The sequence below is a fragment of the Betta splendens genome, chromosome 8 (genome assembly GCF_900634795.4).
Source record: "Betta splendens chromosome 8, fBetSpl5.4, whole genome shotgun sequence".
Classification (NCBI taxonomy): Eukaryota; Metazoa; Chordata; class Actinopteri; order Anabantiformes; family Osphronemidae; genus Betta; species Betta splendens.
In genome coordinates, this window is record NC_040888.2 from 960,338 (window position 1) to 982,577 (window position 22,240).

Consider the following 22,240-nt stretch of genomic DNA (forward strand, 5'->3'; position numbering starts at 1 on the left):
CGGAGCCGCTGTGCAGCACGCGACACCGCGCCCAGAGGCCGGAGCCGCGCTGAGGCAGGACGCTTCAGGCCCGCCGAGCCCCACCAGAACCCCACGTCTCACTGATCGGACCCTGAGGCTCCTTCTAGCTGTCCACCACGTTCGTGTTCTCGACCCAGTTTGTTCATCTAAAACAACAGCTGAAGAAGCAGATTCAGCACAAACCTACAGCGAAGTCAAGAGACGATTAGAGCTGGTGTCTGAACCACTAGGGTGAGTTTGAATCATAGAGTGCAGACGGCAGTGATGTCAGATAAGAGATAAGACCACACACACACACACAAACGCACATGCGCGCACAAACACACATGCGCACACATGTTCACGTAGGAGCATTCACTTGGAAGCGTTCACATTAAAGCGTGCACGTAAAAGCGTTCACGTAGGAGAGTTCACGTAAAAGTGTTCACGTAGGAGCGTTCACTTAGAAGCGTGCACGTGGAAGCGTGCACGTGGAAGCGTGCACGTGGAAACATTTACGTGGAAGCGTTCACGTAGGAGCGTTCACGTGGAAGCGTTCACGTAGGAGCGTTCACGTGGAAGCGTGCACGTGGAAACATTTACGTGGAAGCGTGCACGTGGAAGCGTGCACGTGGAAGCGTGCACGTGGAACCGTTCACGTGGAAACGTTCACGTAGGGGCGTTCACGTGGAAACGTCCCCGTAGGAGCGTTCACGTAGGGGCGTTCACGTGGAAACGTCCCCGTAGGAGCGTTCACGTGGAAGCCTTCACGTGGAAGCGTGCACGTGGAAGCGTGCACGTGGAAGCGTGCACGTAGGAGCGTTCACGTAGGAGCGTTCACGTGGAAGCGTTCACGTGGAAGCGTTCACGTAGGAGCGTTCACATGGAAACGTTCACGTGGAAACGTTCACGTAGAAGCGTTCACGTAGGAGCGTTCACGTGGAAGCGTTCACGTAGGAGCGTTCACGTGGAAGCGTTCACGTGGAAGCGTTCACGTGGAAGCGTTCACGTGGAAGCGTTCACGTGGAAGCGTTCACGTAGGAGCGTTCACATGGAAACGTTCACGTGGAACGTTCACGTAGAAGCGTTCACGTAGGAGCGTTCACGTGGAAGCGTTCACGTAGGAGCGTTCACGTGGAAACGTTCACGTAGGAGCGTTCACGTGGAAACGTTCACGTGGAAACGTTCACGTGGAAACGTTCACGTGGAAACGTTCACGTGGAAACGTTCACGTAGAAGCGTTCACGTAGGAGCGTTCACGTGGAAGCGTCCACGTGGAAGCGTCCCCGTAGGAGCGTTCACGTGGAAGCGTTCACGTGGAAGCGTTCACGTAGGAGCGTTCACGTAGGAGCGTTCACGTGGAAGCGTTCACGTAGGAGCGTTCACGTAGGAGCGTTCACGTGGAAGCGTTCACGTGGAAGCGTTCACGTGGAAGCGTTCACGTGGAAGCGTTCACGTGGAAGCGTTCACGTGGAAGCGTTCACGTGGAAGCGTTCACGTAGGAGCGTTCACATGGAAACGTTCACGTGGAAACGTTCACGTAGAAGCGTTCACGTAGGAGCGTTCACGTGGAAGCGTTCACGTAGGAGCGTTCACGTGGAAACGTTCACGTAGGAGCGTTCACGTGGAAACGTTCACGTGGAAACGTTCACGTGGAAACGTTCACGTGGAAACGTTCACGTGGAAACGTTCACGTGGAAGCGTCCACGTGGAAGCGTCCACGTGGAAGCGTCCCCGTAGGAGCGTTCACGTGGAAGCGTTCACGTGGAAGCGTTCACGTAGGAGCGTTCACGTAGGAGCGTTCACGTGGAAGCGTTCACGTAAAGCGTTCACGTGGAAGCGTTCACGTGGAAGCGTTCACGTGGAAGCGTTCACGTGGAAGCGTTCACGTGGAAGCGTTCACGTAGGAGCGTTCACATGGAAACGTTCACGTGGAAACGTTCACGTAGGAGCGTTCACGTAGGAGCGTTCACGTGGAAGCGTGCACGTGGAAACATTTACGTGGAAGCGTGCACGTGGAAGCGTGCACGTGGAAGCGTGCACGTGGAAGCGTGCACGTGGAACCGTTCACGTGGAAACGTTCACGTAGGGGCGTTCACGTGGAAACGTCCCCGTAGGAGCGTTCACGTGGAAGCATTCACGTAAAAGCGTTCACGTAGGAGCGTTCACGTGGAAACGTTCACGTGGAAACGTTCACGTAGGAGCGTTCACGTAGGAGCGTCCACGTGGAAGCGTCCCCGTAGGAGCGTCCCCGTAGGAGCGTTCATGTGGAAGCGTTCACATAAAGCGTTCACGTGGAAGCGTTCACGTGGAAGCGTTCACGTAAAGCGTTCACGTGGAAGCGTTCACGTGGAAGCGTTCACGTGGAAGCGTTCACGTGGAAGCGTTCACGTAGGAGCGTTCACGTGGAAGCGTTCACGTGGAAGCGTGTCTAAGCTGATTTCCTTCTTAAGGATCTTAAAGACGCAGAGGTCCGATCGTGCAAGTGTCGTAACGGAACCAAGCGGCTGCTGAAGCTCGCAGCGACTGTTTGTCTCCAAGTTATTTCATTTTCTCCTGTGATGTGTTTTGGCTCCTTCAGGTTGAACTAAGGACAAATGAAAGGCTCGGACTCGTATTTGTGCCGCTACAGATCCTCCAGACGCATCCCGTCGTCTCCTCAGTCCTGACTGCGTCTCTGGTCTCTGGACTGAGGTCAGTTGGACGTCAGTTGAAACCTTCTGTCCTGTTTCCAGCTCAGTGTCAGTGTGATGGAGATGCTGCTCAGGACACGGAGGCCCGTTTTCATCTCTTCCAAACCGGTTTTCTGGCCTCAGGACACAGTGATGATACGTGGGTACTTCGTCTCTGAGGTCTCTAGCGTGTAGCTCCGATGCGCCTCCGCTAGATGGCGCTGTTCTCTCTCCTGAACCCACGCGCTCCACGGACTCGTCTCGTCCGCTCTGACTGAGTGAAGCCCTTTTTCTGCTGCAGCTCCGAGGGAATGGGACAGAACGAGGCAGAGGTGGGCAGGGGTGTGACAGGCGGAGGAGCTGGGTGTTTGTCATACCTCACTCTGACTCAAAGGGAGGTGCACGAGCGCTGGGTTCTGGTGCGCCTCTTTCAGCTGAGGAGTTTATTTGGAGGTAGAGTCCTGGGTGGAGTTTTCTTTGCCTCGTCAGAATATTTCATTCACTTTCATTATGTTGCACGCGGCGGTTTGTGTGTGGATCTTTGCGCGTCACCAACGTGTATGAGTGACTGTAGTTGTTTTAACTCTGATCGTTTGTCTCCAGCACAGAGTCCCTGCGGCGCGAGGGTCACAATGCACGGGCTCGCGGAGGTGTGGGTCGCCGTGGCGCTGGCTGCTGCTCTGACCGAGGCGGTCTTTGCAGGGTACGGACTCAGCATGTTTGCGGCGCAGTCTTCTCCTCCAGACCCGTGCTACGACGAGAACGGGAACCCGCGGAGGTGCATCCCCGACTTTGTGAACTCCGCTTTCGGGAAGGACGTGCGCGTGTCCAGCACCTGCGGCAGCCCCGCCGCCAGGTACTGCGTGGTGACCGAGAAGGGAGAGGAGCGCACGAGGGACTGCCACACGTGCGACGCCGCGGACCCCAAGAAGTCCCATCCGGCCGCGTATCTGACGGACCTGAACAACCCGCACAACCTCACCTGCTGGCAGTCGGAGAACTACATGCAGTACCCGCAGAACGTCACGCTCACGCTGTCTCTGGGCAAGAAGTTTGAGGTGACCTACGTGAGCCTGCAGTTCTGCTCACCCAGACCGGAGTCTATGGCGATCTACAAGTCCATGGACTACGGCAAGTCCTGGGTGCCCTTTCAGTTTTACTCCACCCAGTGCAAGAAGATGTTCAACCGACAGAACAAGGCCGCAATCACCAAACAGAACGAGCAGGAAGCGATCTGCACGGACTCGCACACCGACATGCACCCTCTGACCGGCGGCCTCATCGCCTTCAGCACCCTGGACGGACGCCCGTCCGCGCACGACTTCGACAACTCCCCGGTGCTGCAGGACTGGGTGACGGCCACGGACGTCAAGGTGATCTTCAGCCGACTTCACACCTTTGGAGACGAGAACGAGGACGACTCGGAGCTGGCGCGAGACTCCTACTTTTACGCCGTGTCGGACCTGCAGGTGGGAGGACGGTGCAAGTGCAACGGACACGCTTCCAAATGCGTCAAGGACCGCGACGGGAACCTGGTCTGTGAGTGCAAACACAACACGGCGGGTCCTGAGTGCGACAGGTGCAAGCCGTTCCACTACGACCGGCCGTGGCAGCGCGCCACGGCCAGAGAAGCCAACGAGTGTGTCGGTAAGAGCCCGTCACAGCGAGTTCTTAAAAATCACCAGCAAACGTGTAATAATAATATAACGACAATCACTGCCTTCATTGGACGCATCGCCTTGATTCAGCTTTTACGCACACAAATTACGCACCGTCCAGTGCTTTGTTAATGAAAACCTTTCATTTAGTTTGCACAACGTTAGGTCCTTGATATTTCAATTATTTAATATTTTAATATATTGAATATATCGTTTTTAAACGTTACTGTAGCTACAGGAGAAACGCGTTTCCGTTCAGAGGCCTCGCGCTTCAGCCTAAACGAGTCAATGCGGGATTTTTTGTTAAACTCAAAAAAAAATTAATTGATTAAAATAATAAATGAAATTGAAATGATTAATTGGAGATTTCATCCGCGTTCTTACTGGTCGAAAACAAAATTACAAATGGTGACAAACGCAGAGAAGCGTGACACGCACTTATAGAGATATTAGTCGAAATGCGAATATATTTATTACGGTTTTTAAATAAAATGTTACAAATATTTTAATCCAGAAATACATTAAAATGTATTCATTTTAGTTGAAAGTTTAGGTTTTTCAATGTCATGAATACACACTGATTATTAGAATTTCATATTTTCTTCTCAGATTTTAGAAGCTGTAAATGTTTCTAAAAGTCCTGTTTTTTAAAAACAGCCAGGTACAAATTGCTTTTGAAAACGAGGAGCCGGAATCGTTTCAGCGACTCCGAGCGCGTGACTGTGTGGATGTGGTTCCGACTGCAGCAGCGGGTTAATGGGCGGAAACGTGTTTCCACCAGCAGGTGCTCTGACAGATCCGACGGGCGATTAGGCGCTTTTATTGACACGTCTGGCACCTAGAATATAAACGGCCACTTTGGAGCCAGTCAACTATTCAGTGGGGACAAAGCACGAGGTAATTTGTTTGGTTTTACTTGTGTCGGGTCTTAAACCTTCACCTTGTAAAGTGCTCTGAGAAAACTGTTGCTGTCAATTGGCGCTAAATAAATAAAAGTGAAATGAATTGGGTGAATTTGAAGCCAGATCTGAGGCTGGATGGAGCCGCTCCGCGCAGGGGCCCGGTTCCGCCACTAAACCTGGAAACGCACTGCCTCGGTTCGCTCGACCAAACGGAACACGCTGTTGTGCTCCGCCTCCGCCTTTGGCCCCGCGAAGCCGGCGTGGGTGTATTTGACTAAAACAAAAGCCATCCGCATGTCGGACGGAGGCCGCTTTCAGTGCCACTGGTGTCATCAGGTGAAAACACAGAAGCACGGGTGCCAAAGGGGACGTAACAATAATAATAACACCTAGCGTGAAAGAAGACGACCCGGAGGAGGGGCTGTTTCCATGGAGCTAATGATGGATTGACGGACGGAGGGACGGAGACAGAGGTGTGGTTTCTCTCTCAGGCCTGGAGGAAGTGACATGAAGCCCGTTTCCCATGACTCCGGCAGCGGTTGATGTTGGCAGCAGCAGCGGCATCCACATTCCTGAAGGATCGCTACGAAGCCACAAACAGCCGCTACCGTGCGCCGGGCCGCCGGACCGGGCTCAGGAGCTGAGCCGGGCCTCTGGATGGTTTGGTGTTCTGTCCAAACCACCACCAGACCAGTAAAAACACAAGAGACCAGTAAAATGGATGGATGAACGCAGAGAATGAGAGAAATTGTAACGGGAAAGAACCAGAGGGTGGGCCTGTCCGGGTGGGTCACTCCAGAACCGGAGGAATGGGTCTGTCTAGGTTCTGGATTTGTCCAGTTGGTTCTGTTCAGCACTAGATTCAACCATAGATGAAATGTGAAACAAGTGAAAGGTTTCATTCAAGTTGAGTCCTAAAAGTATGACTGGGTTCGGACCCGGTGGACCCGGTGGACCCGTCCGGCCCAGACAGCTGATTCATATCCTCCCCACGTTCAGCACTGACCCCTGACAGTCCGTCGGGTCTGACTGACGGGCTGAGGAGAGACGCTGGGAACTTTCTTTCTGCCTCAGTCACTCGCTTTGCTCGTGTTCTGGTTTCGTAATGGTTCTGCTGCAGGTTCAGCTTGGTTCTGGTGCTGGCAGCCGATTGCTGGGCTTCAGATGATTCTGATTGAAGTGAGGAAATCTGTTGATCTGATCCGACAGGCGGACGCCAGCTGTCCGGCTCCAGAGTCTGTTTGCTTCCTGCTTGTTGGTATGAAGCTCACACAGACATCTGCTGCTGCTCCCAGTCTGCCCAGTGCAAACTGGTGGCAGCACCAGTAGGTCCAAAAACAGTAGATCTGACGGTGTAGAAACGATGACAAATTACGTGGTTTGAAAGATGTTCAAGATTCATATAAAAGTCTATTTTTATTATTGTCTTTTTTAGAGCTGTCTGTGGCTGATCACTGGTGCTGGTTCTGGTTCTAGTCCGGTCCGGTCTTCTCTCTCTAACAGTGACCCGTCTGTAAAGCAGGACGTTGCTGTTCCGTGGTCCGTCACATGATGGTTCTGGGAGCGTTTGCTCAGAGTAGAGCTGAGATGTTGAACTGGACCTCTGCAGGTTCTGACCTTGTTCTGGGTCAGACAGAATTACTGAGATCTAGTTTGAGGGTTCTGGTCCACAGCTTCCGACTGCTGAGCTTTTCTGAGCAGACGCGTATTCGGGATCGCTCGGCTGCGCTCCACCGTCCTCTGGCTGCAGGCAGCGTGTTCTCAGCATTTTGTTTTGTTGAGCTCATAATTTAACACAGACGCGACGTTTGGAGCCAGAAAGGATTCGCTGAGGTTTTAAGAGCCTTCTTTTCACTGCTCACACTGTTCATCATCACACAGATCCCAGCATCATGACAAGTCACAGGAGAGTGTGTGCGCGTGTGTGTGCGCGCGCGTGTGTGTGTGTGTGTGTGTGTGTGTGTGTGTGTGTGTGTACATGTTTTCTCTACAACGTGGGGACCGTAAACCATCAACTTTCCTATCAAGTGAGGACATTGCTAACGTGGACACCAGTCCGAAGGCTTTTTTGAGGGTCAAGGTGTGATTTTAGGGCTGAGGTTAGAATTGACTTTTGGCTGGGTTGGAGCAAAGGTTAGATGTCTGCCTTTAGTTTTGATGGTTAGGGTGAGGGGCTAGGGAGGCGTTATGTCAATGAAGGTCCTCACTTCCATGGACGTCCAGATGAGAGCGGTGCAGATGTGGATCCTCGGCTCTACAGTGGTTCTACAGCGGCGCTGCCTCAGCCCCGTCCTGCAGCCAGCTCCCCTGCTGAGCTGCCACCGACACACGGCGCTCACCCCCCCCCCCCCCCCCCCTCCCCCGGCAGCGTGGCCTAAGCTCCTTTGGTAGCATCCTCCCTGCTGCGCTGTCGCCACGCGGCCTTTTTACTGAACACAAAGGCACCGACGGGCGAATGGATCCATTTTCCCTGAAGGTCCTGATCCTTCCTGTGACTCCTACAGGAGCTCGGAGGGACTTTCCAAAGAGATGACCTGAAGCTTGGGTGCTTGTTTAAAGTTACACTCTTAACTAAATATTTAAATGAATCCAAGCGTCAGCTGCTCCTCTTATTAACGGCCACTTCTCTCCAGAACGCGTTCAAACAAACACGGCGCAGACATAATAAGCAGACGGTGCAAAGGAAGTGCAGTTGTCGGTTCTTGTTTTCATATTTGTTTTTCCATAGAACTCGTGCGTGGGCCTCTGTGAAAGGTCTTCGCTGCTCCATAATGGATTTCTACATCCTCCTTCGCTCTGTCTCCATCTCTAAAAACCCCAGTGGCCAATTCTGCTCTGAGGGGGAATGAGGAAGCACTTATTGGATTTAAGGGATATGCAGCAGGATGGATGGAGCAGAGGGGAGCGGGCGCTACCGCTGCAAAACCCTACACCACTATAAATATCCCAACGCGGCTCCACGGAGGCAGAACCTGGGGATTGATTGTTTGCAATCTTCCCTGAGCTCGCTGCGCTGGTGATCGAGGCCGCTGCCTGGTCAGACCAGGAGCAGGGAGTCCTCCATAACTCCTGCGCTGTGAGTGGGCATGACGGCCGCTCAGGCCCAGTAGAAGGGACTTCCTTCCTCTGCAGATCCAGACGCTCTCCAGACGGTTTCCTCCCGTCTCCGGCCGTGGGAGCGCAGCGTGTGCGCCGCAGATAGCGATGCTCTGTATCTGGTTCCCACTTAGTTGGCTGGAAACGAGTGAGCTCAGAGCAGCACCACCCAGCAGCATCTCAGCGGATCCTGGGTCCGTTAGTGTTCTGGAGCCACGTCCACAGAAAGTACAGCACTCATCTGAGTCAAGGTACCATGTGAATGAGCAGCAGCCGGATCATGGTTTACTGAGCAGATGAGCCGATGCACCTTACTGCTGTGTAGCTGCTTTAACAATTGAATATCCTCCGTGTGGGCTCGATCCTTAGACGTGTGTGTTGCCATCAGCAGTGAAGCATCTGACTGTGTTCATCTGCCTCCTGCGTTTGTGTGACACACTGACACTCGTCCAGGTGAAGCTGCAGCAGGTGGAGCAGGTCTCCTGTCTCCATGTGTCATCAGTGGAAGCTCAGTGATTCAGTGGTTGCCTAGCAACAATAAAAACCTGCAGCAAAATGAGTCCAACAGATGAAAAGGGTAGATGCTTTCTTGAAGCTAATAATAAGTCATCCACATTAAATGCATTGGATTTAAATGTGAAGAGCCTTCAAAGTGAGGCAGTCGAGACGATCAGACACGATCAGAAATGTTGAGTGGTCGATGCTTTGATTGACAGCAGCCACTGGTTTCCCTCATCACGTCTGAAGGTTCACTGAGTTGCAGCAGCTGGCGGCTCCAGGAAGAACCCAGCCTTTTCCTCCTCAGCCCGGTGCCATGTCCTGGAGCCTCCTAGCAACCAGAACACAGACTGGGGCAGGAACGAACACAGCACCGAGGAACCCTCAAATGACCCTCACCGTTTCCATCAAAACAGCTGCTGACTGTTGATTCCCTGCATTTTCCTTCCTGTCTGGAGAAAAAGCAGTTTCTTCGTTGTCACATAATGAGTTTGACCTTTTTAAACCCAAATGTTTGGATGCAGGTTAAAAGGAGTGAGAGGAGGGATTCTGTCATGTCTGGTTAGAAACCGTCACTCTGAGGAAACAATCACCTCAGGGATTCACAGCCTCGTGCCTTCCTGTTTCCTTGATTCCCTCCGACCGTGGATGAGCCGCGCGCCGGACGGTTAAAATGACTTTGTCTCCACTGGGATGCCTTAGCGTTAGCTTTAGCATTAGCTTAGAACGCTGACACTCAGCTCCTCTGGGCTGTTCAGTTTCGTCCTTTGGGTTTTGGACAGAACCGGGCTCCTGAACAGAGGACAGAATTTGCTTGTCAAGTTTAAAAACTGCAGATGTTTTATCACCCTTCCCACAAAAGTGAGGAAATAAAGTCAAGGAAGGAAAGATCAGCGTGTTTCCATAGCGACGCCCCTAGAATGGCTCAGACAGGAAACCGCAGAGAATCAAACTTTAAATGAAGACAGAAAATCTCATAAAGCACCCAGTGGTCAGTGATGAGTCTGTTGATGTAGACAAGGATAAACCGACAGGAGGTTCCTCCACTCGTCCGTCAGCTTTGGGCCGTTTTAGATCCAGGCCCGTTTCCTCCAGCGTCTCTCAGGAAACAAACCTGACATTTGTTAAAGTGACTCAGTGCCGTTTTTGGCCAAACTCTGCAGGCAAACAATGATGTGAGGAGGGTCCGTCTGCAGTGAGGCCTGAGACCCGGCTCCTTTCTTCCCCGTCCTTTGTTCTGCTTCTGGGCCCATCTGCTGCCGTTTCTCCACTTCGCTGCTTTAATTACAGTACGTGAAGTCAAGACAAACGGGCGATGGAGAACGAGTGGCACGCAACGAAGATCCAAGGACAGAATGTTGGCGTCCACTGCGTCCTCGCCGGCCGCCGCCTTCCATTATTCACAGGACGCTGTGCTCCTCCGTTAGTGGTGGTTTGTGGTTTTGTTGTGATTCTGCGTGTCGTCAGTCTTCCCCAGGTCGCCTCTAACACTGCGGTGAATGCGTGGCTTCTGGCCGTGTGAGCTCACGTTGCTCTGGAGCCTGGGTGGCTGTTTGTGTTGAGCGGTTCCCCGTTCGCCCGGCAACCGGCCCGTTTACAAGCAGCGCCTCACAAAGCGCGGGGCGGGTTGATTGCTCAGCTAATTGATCTCCACCAGAGATCACAGGGCTGCGCTCGTAAAGGAAGGGAACGCCCCCATGACATCAGTATGTGCTGCACGGAGAGGGGCTGCAGGACGCTGGGCCAGTGGAGTCAGGTGGGAAACACGCAGCTATTCATCAGAAACCTGAGCTGTGGTCTGGAAAATACTTGGAATACCATAACCTCCACAGCAGAACCAGTAAGAAAGAAAGTTTCCAAGCAAAATGTGGAGCCAGACCCACGGGGGGGACGGGTCAAAGGTCAAACTCACTGCAGCTCCAGGATGCAGGAGGGTCACGACTCGCAGCAGCTGGAACTGAAGGAAAGAACAGTCCTGCTGAACGCTGGAAGTGGACGGAGCTAGTGACCAGCAGGTGTCATGGAAACGCTGATCATTATGGGATGGACCTCAGCTTTGACTAGTCTGTCTGTAGAGCAGCTTCCTTCTGTGGTGAAAGGCTTCTCTTCCAGCAGCATTTCTACCATGACTTCACTCATTTGATGCTGTCGCTGCTGGCGCCTGCAGCGGTCGGTGTTTGAGGCAGGTCAACCCACAGATGTCGCTGCCTCTTGGGCTCATTCAGACCAGGCCGCACCAACTGTTGACGGCGGCGCCCGATCAGAAAGCGGCTTCAGGGTCGTCTGCGGTGGCGCTGCCATCGATGAGGCCGCATGTCCTGGCGCCAATGGTTTGGTTTCACCGGAACCTGTCGGTCCGCGCTCACAGTAACACCTGTGGCTGCAGCAGCGCTGGAGTCAAGGTTTGGTCTCTGTTACATCCACTCATGAACAGTGATGATGCGATGTTTAATGCCTCCGTCCGTCAGAGCCTCCTTTATTCAGGCTCAGACTCAGAGCACGAGTCGTCTGGGACGCGTGGTGACCTGTCGAGGCCCGACTGCTGTCTTTTCCTCCGCTCGCAGGCTGCGTCGCCGGGAATCGAGCCGCCGTGGGGGATTAAGAGAGAGTAATTGGACCTGAGCTGGGCCCAGCGGGCCGGAGCCGTCGCTGCACATCTGAGCGCGCGCTGAAAAATCTTAATTCCGTCCGTGACAAAGACTCATCAGAGACGATCAGCAGCAGCCGCTGATTCTGAAGTGTCCTCTCCGGCGCCGGAGCGAAGCCGTGGGAGCGTTCGTTTCCACCCACCGGCAGCGCCTCCTTCGCTCGCCATAGAAGCCACTCCAACAGAAATAGACTGGAGCGAAGCTTTGAGTGGCCCTCGACAGCAAACACGAGCAAAGCCAGGAGAGACATCTGTCCAAACGCCCCACGCACAGACTCTGCCTTTCAGACGCACCAGTCGCACTTTCACTCTGGTTTTAGTGGTTTCTCTGTTTGAGCCAGACTTTGTTGTTCAGTGCCTGGATCGTGTCACAAACACAATATGAAAATAACGTCAACGCGTGACACCACTTACCACTCACTTGAGCTGCAACCTGGACGTGTGGAGAAGATAAGACAGGCTCATCAGCTGGAGGCCTCGAGCGATGAGCAGCTGCACAAGCAGCAGGCTCCATGTGACGGCCGTTTGCACATCTCCTGTTAAATCTCCAGCTTGGAGCTCATCTAAACCCCGGTTTTTATTATGAACCCAAATGTCAGAACCAGGATCTGCTTTGTGAACTCATGGAGGCAGTCTGGCTGAAGCCTTTTTAACATCCTTAAGTGGAGATAAGATGTTGAATGAGGCGGAGGCGTGTGGGAGATACGCCTGACAGCTGTGGGAGCTCTTGGAGGGTTAGGACCAGGCCTAAGGTTTCAGGCTACGGGCGAGAACCAGGTTTAAGTTCTGAGTCCACCTGTTCTGCATCAGGTGGACTGGGTTCAGGCGTGGTGGAAGCATGTGTGAGCGGCGCCGAGGCAGGTGAGCCGGGCCAGTAGCAGAACTTGGCCCCGAGCGCCTCGCTGCCGCCCCCAGCAGCTCCTCCCATGATGCACCTGGTGCCCTGTTTTTGCCAAACCAGGTTTGATGTCAATGTGGTTCTGTTAAAGTGCTGGGAGTGTTTTTTGCAGCAGAGAACCGGTTCTGCCTGAGCAGCGTGAACTTCAGGGTCACTGTCGATGAGTGAAAATAGCAATGACAATAAATCAGGGAAGGCAGGAAGTTGTCCAGCCTGACGTCCCAGGGGTCAGAGGTTAAATTCACAAGCAGGTGGCAGAGAAGCAAGTCTGAGCGTCTGCTCCAATAACTGCTGCCTTAACGCGACGTCGGCGCTTTTCTCACAGCTCAATGTCTGTCACACGAGGCTCGGCGGACGCCGGTCTGACAGATCACACAACCCGCCTCACTCTGCTTCCTTCTCTCTGCCCAGCCTGCCACTGCAACCTCCACGCCCGCCGCTGCCGCTTCAACATGGAGCTGTACAAGCTGTCGGGCAGGAGGAGCGGCGGCGTCTGCCTCAACTGTCGCCACAACACGGCCGGACGCCACTGCCACTACTGCAAAGAGGGCTTCTACAGGGACATGAGCAAATCCATCTCCCACCGCAGAGCCTGCAAAGGTAAGGAGGCCCCAGAGGTCAAAGGTCGGCGAGGCGGCAGCTAGCGTCTCATAATAATAACGACTTCAGGCCTCTGAGCTGAACCACATGGCACGTTTATCTTTCTGTTCACTTCAATCTCCACAGTCATCATGTAATGAAAATATAGAACTTGATGATGCTGCAGCTGTGAAAATACAGTTACCTCCAACGATTTAACTCATCGCGCTCGTTTGTTCTGGGAGTGAAGCGACCACCTGTCCTGGTGTCGCTCGCTGAAGTGACCCGTGCAGGTCCGGGCCCGGTTCCTCTGTGGATCCCTGACAAGACAAACAGAACAAACGGAACAGAGCTGATTGTTCCCGTCCCAGGTGTGAGCTCACGTCAGGTTGAATGCGTGGGAGACAAAGGCCCAGCGCCGTCTGTCTCCAGCTTCCTCAGGATCCGAGTCCTGAGCAAACAAACTGCAATCACTCAGAGAAACGTCCCAGAGACGCAGGACAGGCAGGAAGGTATGAAGGCTCGTCGGAGAGGGAGGGAGTTCAGCAGGACGAGCACGGAGCAGACGTGGTGAAAAGAACTTAGACACAACCTCAGGAGTAGAAAGCAAAGAGATCCAGGTGGAATGATGAACACCTGAGAGCGATGAGCCGGACGCCGAGGCTTCACCGACTCCGTTCGTCACCCCGAATCTTCAGTCTCAGAACATAGAACTGCGGGCTGGGCTCGACCCACTGTTGGTTCTGTCTCTGTTGGACCAGTAGCTTGAACGCCTGATTCAACCCAAACGTCCTGATTGCATGTTCTTGTTTCCACGTCTCAGCGTACCTTTGGCGCTCACACCTCAGCAGCTGCAGACGGGGGTGGCGCCCTCTGCAGGGCGGAGGTGAGGGCGCCTCGAACCCACAGACTCAGGAAGAGCCAGTGTTTGTTGGTGTTAGTTTTCTCACAAAAACTTACTTTATTACTTGTAGTACATTTGATAATCATGTTTAGTTGATGATCGGTTTCAGTACCGGTTTCTCTCTCTCTCCTCGTGTCTGTGAGCCTCGCTCGCCCCTCTCCTGACTTAATGCACTTACATCACTGAAATCCCAGAGGAAAGAAACTGAATCCCTTAAAAATTCCACTTTTGATTTATTTTAACTAACAGACGCGGTCTAAGCTTTTATGATTCAAATCAAGTGGAACAAAAACACAAAAGCACTTTAATAAGCGTCTCGTTATGTTCGCGGAGCTTCATAAATCCAGCGCAGAGCGGCACTCGAAGCGAGGCGCTCGGACTCACGCATGCCGAGCTAATGGCTGCACTTCAAACGCTGGCAGAGCAAACTTCTCGCTCTGAAACGTGCGATGGCTTCAACTCCCTTTGAAGAGCGTCCCACTCGTCCGTTAATGAGGAACATTATTCAGGCAGCTTCTCCACACAAACCCACAGATATGTGGTCATTAAGTGGACACAGCCTCCAGCTTCACCGCTGCTCTGGGTGGAGATGCAGCGTTGCTGCTCCGAGGCCCAGGTTCTGGTGCTGGGTTCTGCTGGGTTCTGACTGTGGTTCTCTGTCTCTTCCTCTTTAGCGTGTGACTGCCATCCGGTCGGAGCTGCAGGGAAGACGTGCAACCAGACGACGGGCCAGTGTCCCTGTAAGGACGGCGTGACGGGCATCACCTGCAACCGCTGCGCTAAGGGCTACCAGCAGAGCCGCTCACCCATCGCTCCCTGCATCAGTAAGAGAGGGAACGAGGCCATGCTGTGACCTTCATGCTGCGACCTTCATGCTGTGTGACCTTCATGCTGTGTGACCTTCATGCTGTGTGACCTTCATGCTGCGACCTTCATGCTGTGTGACCTTCATGCTGTGTGACCTCATGCTGTGACCCTCATGCTGTGACCTTCATGCTGTGACCTTCATGCTGCGACCTTCATGCTGTGTGACCTTCATGCTGTGACCCTCATGCTGTGACCTTCATACTGTGACCTTCATGCTGTGACCTTCATGCTGTGTGACCTTCATGCTGTGTGACCTTCATGCTGTGTGACCTTCATGCTGTGACCCTCATGCTGTGTGACCTTCATGCTGTGACCTTCATGCTGCGACCTTCATGCTGTGTGACCTTCATGCTGTGACCTTCACGCTGTTCAGTCAAGGACGTTGCTTCAGTTAGAACCTCTGCGTTCTGCTTGTTCCTTTTATTCACGTGGTTCTGGCTCCGTCCTTGGATCCGGCGTTTCTCCTCCTTCACCTGTAGCCAGTTCGTGGGTTAACGTTTGAACTCATGGCTGCTGCTTAGCGTCCTTCCTTTATTGGTCGAATCTCCCGCCTACAGCTCTCGGCGCCAGCGCCTCACACACAGAGATGAGTCGCTGGCGCTGCTTTGGCTCAGAGCATCGGGCTCGGACAGATAAGATAACTTGATGTCAGGAGGACGCGCTGTTGTGCAGGTCATAAACCTGTGAACCTGCTTTCTCTTTGTTTTGCAAATAGAAGCAGGTCTTTCAGTTTACTGGACCTCATGAGGCGTTCTTAAAAAAGCTCTTATGCTGTCATCAGTGCACAGTGTTTGTTCCTAATAATCGTCTGCTCCTCTTTGTCACAGAGATTCCTGCTGCTTCTCCAACGGTGACTTCCACCAACTACGAGGAGCCGACAGGTGAGTCCACGAGGACCAACGTCCAGCTGCTCAGCTGCGTCTCTGTGCTTTCTCCAGCTGTGTTTGTGCTGCTGCCGATGTAGTCTGCAGGTACTGGGCCGGTGTTACCTCTGGTCCCATCGCTGGGTTCCCTCTGGTCCCGTCCCCGGGTTCCCTCTGGTCCCGTCCCCGGGTTCCCTCTGGTCCCGTCCCCGGGTTCCCTCTGGTCCCATCGCTGTGTTCCCTCTGGTCCCGTCCCCGTGTTCCCTCTGGTCCCGTCCCCGTGTTCCCTCTGGTCCCGTCCCCGGGTTCCCTCTGGTCCCGTCCCCGGGTTCCCTCTGGTCCCATCGCTGGGTTCCCTCTAGTCCCGTCCCCGTGTTCCCTCTGGTTCCGTCGCCGGGTTACCTCTGGTCCCGTCCCCGGGTTCCCTCTGGTTCCGTCGCCGGGTTCCCAGCCTCTCCAGGGTTCTGCCCTAATCAGATTACATGCTTCATTTGCACCAGTTTGTATTTCAATCAAGGCCCAGCCTGAGCCCATTGTTCACTTGCCTGGTGAGGGTGCGTGTCACTGTGCACCAGCAGGTTCTGGCTTTGACTGACACAAACGTTGGAGTCTCAGAGAAAAACTCTGGATTAAATATGAGTCAGATCTTATAATATTAGTCCTATCTTTGGTTCTTTGGACAATATATTTAATAATTTACTTCTCATTTGACCTTTTAAGTCCCAAAATTATTTTCATTATTTTGTTTATTATTGTTGTTAATCGCACCTGGGATATTGAGCATTTTAAATACATTTAAATAAAAAGCTGTTATTATTGCAAAATATTAGGAAATAAATTTTAGCTCAAGTTTAGATACAAAAACAAATCCTGCCCATAACATTTGTAAATCTAAATTAATTCAGGCAGATGTTTTGTCGATCAGACGTGATGCAAGTGTTAAAAGGTTATGATAATAATAATAATAATGATAATGATAATGATAATGATAAAGTTGTAATATCCCGACTGATCCGGTTGCATGGCGATCATGCGTGACTGACTGGAGGTGCTGGATTCCTGCTCCCCACAGACACCACCCTCCAAATTAGGAGCAGTGTGGCCCTGCAGAGTGGACACGGTTCACAAAGGGGGCGTTTGTCCTCACAGCAGGAGCTGGACCCTAATGAGAGAGGGGCTAATGGGCAGAGCGAGGTATGATGAAGGCCCCCGGGGCCGCGGCAGATTAAGGCTCTTCATTTACATGGAAATCAGCCGTGCTCGATATGGACTCGTCAAATTCATTTACTTTGGGATTTCCTCTTTTCTCATTTCTCCCTCAGACATTCCAGCAGAAATGCTTTCTCCACATACATGAATTCGATCCTCGTCCACGTCCCAAACCTCTCTCTCTTTTTTAAGAGGGAGTAGGGGGCGTTTTTTTCTTCCCCCGTCATTACCCAGGCAACCTCATTCACACCGAGTATAATGGGGAAGAAAGGGGAAGACTGGACAGAGGGCTGGAAGAAATAATGAAGTTTGTCCATATTCAGGCGAGCTGAAAGGCCCCTCTCTCTCAACTGCCCCCTCCTTTCTCCTCACGGTGCCCAGCCCAGCTTTCCCACCCCCCCAGAAAAGAGCACAGGGCTTATTGCTCTGGGAGAGGTGGAGTGGGAGGGGGCAACACTCCGAGATGATCTGCTTCCAATTTGTGTCAGTCAGTGGAAAGTGGAGGGAACAAATGATTTCAATTTTGAGTTTGGCCTCCAGTCCCTCGGCGGCTGCCTGGTTACTGAGGCTCCGCACCGATGCACTGCTAATACGACTGAGATGCTGCTGGGTTTGGTGGGTCACTGGTTGATTTCACCTCATGGCCGTCGGTTGTGACCTCTGCAGCCTTTAGAGCACGACGCACATCGGGACACTGATCAGGAAGCTAATCCTGTTTGCAGAGGCACCGTGAAGGCATCTGTAAGAACCCGGGGCGTGATGTGAGGAACCAGCTGGAGCCCAAACCCATCACACCAAACCAGTTAGCTCTAACTCTGCCTCTGTCTCCACAGATTGTGAGTCTCACTGTAAAGCGTCCAAAGGGAAGATGAAGATCACCATGAAGAAGTACTGTAAAAAAGACTACGGTGAGTCCAGTCAGGTCACAGGAGTGCCAGGCGTCAGGAGGTCAAAGGTCAGACGTCTCAATCAGGCGCCTAGAGGTCAAACAGTGAACATGAACTGTCGCAGGTGGAGGAGTTAGCTTAGCGTAGCACAGCACAGAGGAGGGAGGCGTCAGACACAGTCCTCCAGGGTTTCTGATGACAGGTGTGAGGGTCTTCATGCTAAAGGCTCAGCTTTGAGACAGGAAGCACTCCTCCGGCCTCGTCATCAGCGTATTTCATTCACTCCTTCCGTTGTATCGATGCTCATTCATCCCGTCCATTTCTGAGTAGTGGTTACATGTTGATTTAAAGCTAAATCAGCGGCTCTGACACCGGCCCGCTCCCATAAATCAGCTGCATGGTTCCTGCTGCTCCTCTCTGCTGTTCCTCTGGAAGCAGATGATGCTCCAGGGTGGCAGACGTTTTCCCCACGCAGAGCTCTAATTCATTCCTCAGGCCGTCGCCCTGCCTTCCTCTGTTCTTCAGGGGCCACACACTCGGGCCCCGGGGTCACGGGAAGGGGCCCTCTGTTTAAACACAGTTGTGCACCGAGCATTCCTTGGGACGCAAACAGGTGGTAAATTAGGCAGACGGTGACGGATTGCTGCCCTGGGGAGAAAGAAATATGTTTTGTTGATTCGATTTTTGTTTTTCATCGGTGCCGTCGCTACGGAGACGGTGGCCACAAAGGGATTATATTCTCGCCTGACTCCCTCCTCTGCACACACGTCCCCTCCCTCTGCTGCCACCGGGGGACAATGAATCAAAGGGCCGCGTGTTTACCGACGTTCCGGGGTAGCGCTCAAAGCCGGGCCCCTCGGACCCTCTGCCCCCCCGGCCCCGATCGCTCGCCCGCTCAGCTGATAACCAGAGGGGACAGGGGCCGCGCTAATTAAGCAGGCTCTAATTTCATTAGCCCCGGCTTGTTGGTGGCGTGCCGTGTCAAGCTGCCGCACGCCCCCGCAGCAGATAGACCCAGTGGGAAGCCTGTCCCCGGGGCCGCGGTGCCAGAGCCGGATCGGCTCGCTCTCTGGCTCAACAAACACTGTTTCCTAATAGACTGTGTGACCCTCGCTCCCAGGCTCCGCCGGCTATTTAGCTCCAAGCAGGCGGCACAAGGTGTGTGTGCATTTCTGTTCAAATACAGGCCACAAACTGAGAACACACTTGAAGGAGAAAGAGACGCCGACACAGAGGCGAGTTTGGACGCTGTAACCGAGTCTCCTCAGGCACTGCTGCCGCTGGATTCTCACGCTGAGAAGTTGGATGAGGCTCTGGGAGCAGAACCCGGATCCTCATGAGGTCGGAAACACATCCCGATTCTCCTGCGAGTCTTTCTGTGGCTGGGAAGACAAACAGTGGCCCCTCCTCCCCTGCTCTCACACCCTTTATGTGTGGGATGAAGGAGAGGTTGCGATGAATGGCGGAGCTGTGAGAGCTCGCTCCACTCAGCCCAACAAACCGTCTTTCAATCTGCTCACACACTCAGACAGGTTCTCCTCATTCTTGGCTGCGATCAGGGACGACCGGTGAACACAGAGAGACCATGTGCAGCCAGGATTAGCCCTGAAAGGCTCAGAGCAGCTAGCGCCGCGAAGCAGGCAAGTTAGGGTGGTGTTATTTATAACCTGCGACGTATGAAGCTGTTCATGTTTGCAGCCTTCAGCCTTTAAGAAAAGTTCATTTAAATGACCTTCAAGCGTCTCAAGTTCTGCTGTCTCGCCTTTCCTTTGTCCAGCGGTCCAAGTCCACGTCCTGAAGGGAGACAAAGCGGGCGAGTGGTGGAAGTTCACCGTCAACATCATCTCTGTGTACAAACAAGGCGAGCACCGCATCCGCCGCGGCGACCAGCTGCTGTGGGTCCGCGCCAAGGACGTGGCCTGCAAATGCCCCAAGATCAAGCCCGGCCGGAAGTACCTGCTGCTGGGCACAGACGACGACTCCCCGGGGCAGAGCGGCGTGGTGGCCGACAAGGGCAGCCTCCTCATCCCCTGGAAGGACCTGTGGGGCCGCCGGCTCAGGAAGTTCCAGCAGCGCGATAAGAGGGGAAAGTGCTAAAAGTACCTGGAGAGAGGGAGAGGTGAGGCGATGCGAGGCCTCCCCTGGGATGATGAGAGGAGGGAGACGAACCGGGGGGGTGAGGAGCAGGACAGATGCTGCTGCTCTGGGGTTAATGATTGTCTGTAGGAGCCGTTCAACTCTTGTTCTGTTTGTCGTTCACGGTAAATGCAGAGTTTGCACCTAAAGTTACAGATTTGTCCCTCGAAGCGTCTGTAACGCATCTCACCTCCTGAAGCCGCTGCCGCTGAGGGAGGCCGCCCCCGAACCTGCCAAACACTGAGTGAAAGTCTGCGCTCATACCTGTGGTTCCAGCGTGTCATTACTGCTCATGTGAGAGTTACCTCGTCGTCGTGGAGACACTCACAGCTCACTGCAGCGGCTCCATGACGTCAGCCGTCAGTCACCACATTATGTTTAGTAGCATCTAGACGTAGAGTAGACGACAACCACGCACTTATTCCTAGAAGCTTAGAGCATGTTAGACGTGTTCACGTGTTTAGTGAAAAAAGCCCCTAATGTTGTTTTCTGGCAGGAAGCTGCTTAGTTCAAACCTCAGATGATGATGATGATGATGATGTTCCCAGTGTCTAAGTAGTTTATTGTCTAAACGTTTAACAGGCCAAACTGGAGGAGGAGCCACTCACCCTGCATGCTCACTCTTTACTGACTCCTAGCTAACGATGCTTGTGAATTATGTAAAACTTTACTTTGTATAAACTGTTTGTGTTGGAGAAATAACCTGTGGAGTGATGAAAGTCACGTTTGTTGTTTTTTTGTATCCAGCTGTCAAACGCTTGTCAGCTCAAAGCGACCCGATGGGATCCCATTTGGTCCTCAGAGGACGCCGAGCGTTGCAGTTGTTAGTGCTGTTGTAGCTAAACATTAACTTTACGTGAACACGACCATGACTCAGCCGATGAAAAACAAGCCGTCCCACAATGCTACGTGGTGTTAGATGTTATAACATGATGTGCGTTACAACGCATTACAACGTGACGCTACGTGTTACAGCGTGATGCTACGTGTTACAACGCGATGCTACCTGTTACAACGCAATGCCACATGTTACAACGCGATACTACATTCTACAATGCGATGCTACGTGTTACAGCGCGATGCTACGTGTTACAACACAATGCTACGTGTTACAACGCAATGCTACATTTTACAACGCGATGCTGCGTGTTAAAACGCGATGCTACGTGTTACAACGTGATGCTACGTGTTACAACGCGATGCTACGTGTTACAATGCGATGCTGCGTGTTAAAACGCGATGCTACGTGTTACAACGCGATGCTACGTGTTACAACGCGATGCTACGTGTTACAGCGCGATGCTACGTGTTACAGCGCGATGCTACGTGTTACAGCGCAATGCTAGGTGTTACAACACGATGCTACATGTTACAACGCAATGCTACATTTTACAACACGATGCTGCATGTTAAAACGCAATGCTACGTGTTACAACGCGATGCTACGTGACGTGTTACAACGCATTGCTACGTGTTACAGCGCGATGCTGCGTGTTAAAACGCGATGCTACGTGTTACAACGCGATGCTACGTGTTACAACGCGATGCTACGTGTTACAGCGCGATGCTACGTGTTACAGCGCGATGCTACGTGTTACAGCGCAATGCTAGGTGTTACAACACGATGCTACATGTTACAACGCAATGCTACATTTTACAACACGATGCTGCATGTTAAAACGCAATGCTACGTGTTACAACGCGATGCTACGTGACGTGTTTCAACGCATTGCTACGTGTTACAGCGCGATGCTACGTGTTACAACGCGATGCTACGTGTAACAGCGCAATGCTACGTGTTACAGCGCGATGCTACGTGTTACAACGCGATGCTACGTGTTACAGCACGATGCTACGTGTTACAGCGTGTTGCTAGGTGTTACAACGCGATGCTACGTGTTACAACGCAATGCTACGGGATGTTATAAGTTGATGCTGCGTATTACAACGCACTACATCGTGATGCTAGTAGTTACAATGCAATGCTACGTTACGTGACCCTACACTTTACAACGTGATAATGTGTTATATCATGCTACGTGTTACAACGCGTTACAACACGTCACTCTGTGCATGTACTCCATAAATTCCACAACTGGATAATTATCTGCACATGTTTATTTGTCCTCTTGTAAATGTTGTGTAGTCATGTCATTGGAAACATTTGTGTAATGTCCTGTAATACTAATATATTATGTTTATCACAAATGAATATATTTAATGAGAGAAACATTGAGGCTTTTCCTGTTTTTTTTATTTTTGACCGTCTGTTTTTTTACCTGTTTTTCACGCGATGACCGTTTATCAGTGTTTGGCTTCAGAGCAGCTGATAGAGCTGAGATTAATTCATCTGAAATAAAGCTGTAAAAACAATTAAATGAATTTGGGAGAAAGTGTATTTGCTTGTTTTCATTAGGACGAACC

At 52.4% G+C, this 22,240-nt stretch overlaps 1 protein-coding gene across 3 annotated transcripts; it reads left to right on the top strand.

The window, feature by feature from the left end:
* The first annotated feature begins 111 nt into the window (after window positions 1-111).
* ntn1b (netrin 1b) lies at window positions 112-22,212 on the top strand. 3 transcript variants are annotated; one of them, XM_029158579.3, is made up of 8 exons: window positions 112-252; window positions 2,582-3,125; window positions 3,276-4,319; window positions 12,783-12,971; window positions 14,529-14,678; window positions 15,549-15,602; window positions 17,627-17,701; window positions 19,458-22,212. In XM_029158579.3, the coding sequence occupies exons 2-8, from the start codon at window positions 2,984-2,986 to the stop codon at window positions 19,775-19,777; spliced, it is 1,974 nt and encodes a 657-aa protein (XP_029014412.1). In that variant the 5' UTR covers window positions 112-252; window positions 2,582-2,983; the 3' UTR covers window positions 19,778-22,212. The 3 variants fall into 3 exon arrangements, 2 of the variants coding, with proteins under 2 accessions (XP_029014412.1, XP_055366762.1); XR_008695334.1 differs by lacking the exon at window positions 112-252 and adding an exon at window positions 19,209-19,320 and having other exon boundaries at window positions 2,414-3,125; window positions 19,458-19,596; XM_055510787.1 differs by lacking the exon at window positions 112-252 and having other exon boundaries at window positions 2,422-3,125.
* The last annotated feature ends 28 nt before the right edge of the window (window positions 22,213-22,240 follow it).

What these genes read in the sequence shown, in the direction of transcription:
- ntn1b (XM_029158579.3), top strand. Translation starts at nt 2,984, where the DNA reads ATGGGACAGAACGAGGCAGAGGTGGGCAGGGGTGTGACAGGCGGAGGA. An exon ending in CAACTACGAGGAGCCGACAG is followed by an intron (nt 15,603 to 17,626) that starts GTGAGTCCACGA and finishes CTGTCTCCACAG; the next exon opens with ATTGTGAGTCTCACTGTAAA. An exon ending in GTACTGTAAAAAAGACTACG is followed by an intron (nt 17,702 to 19,457) that starts GTGAGTCCAGTC and finishes TCCTTTGTCCAG; the next exon opens with CGGTCCAAGTCCACGTCCTG.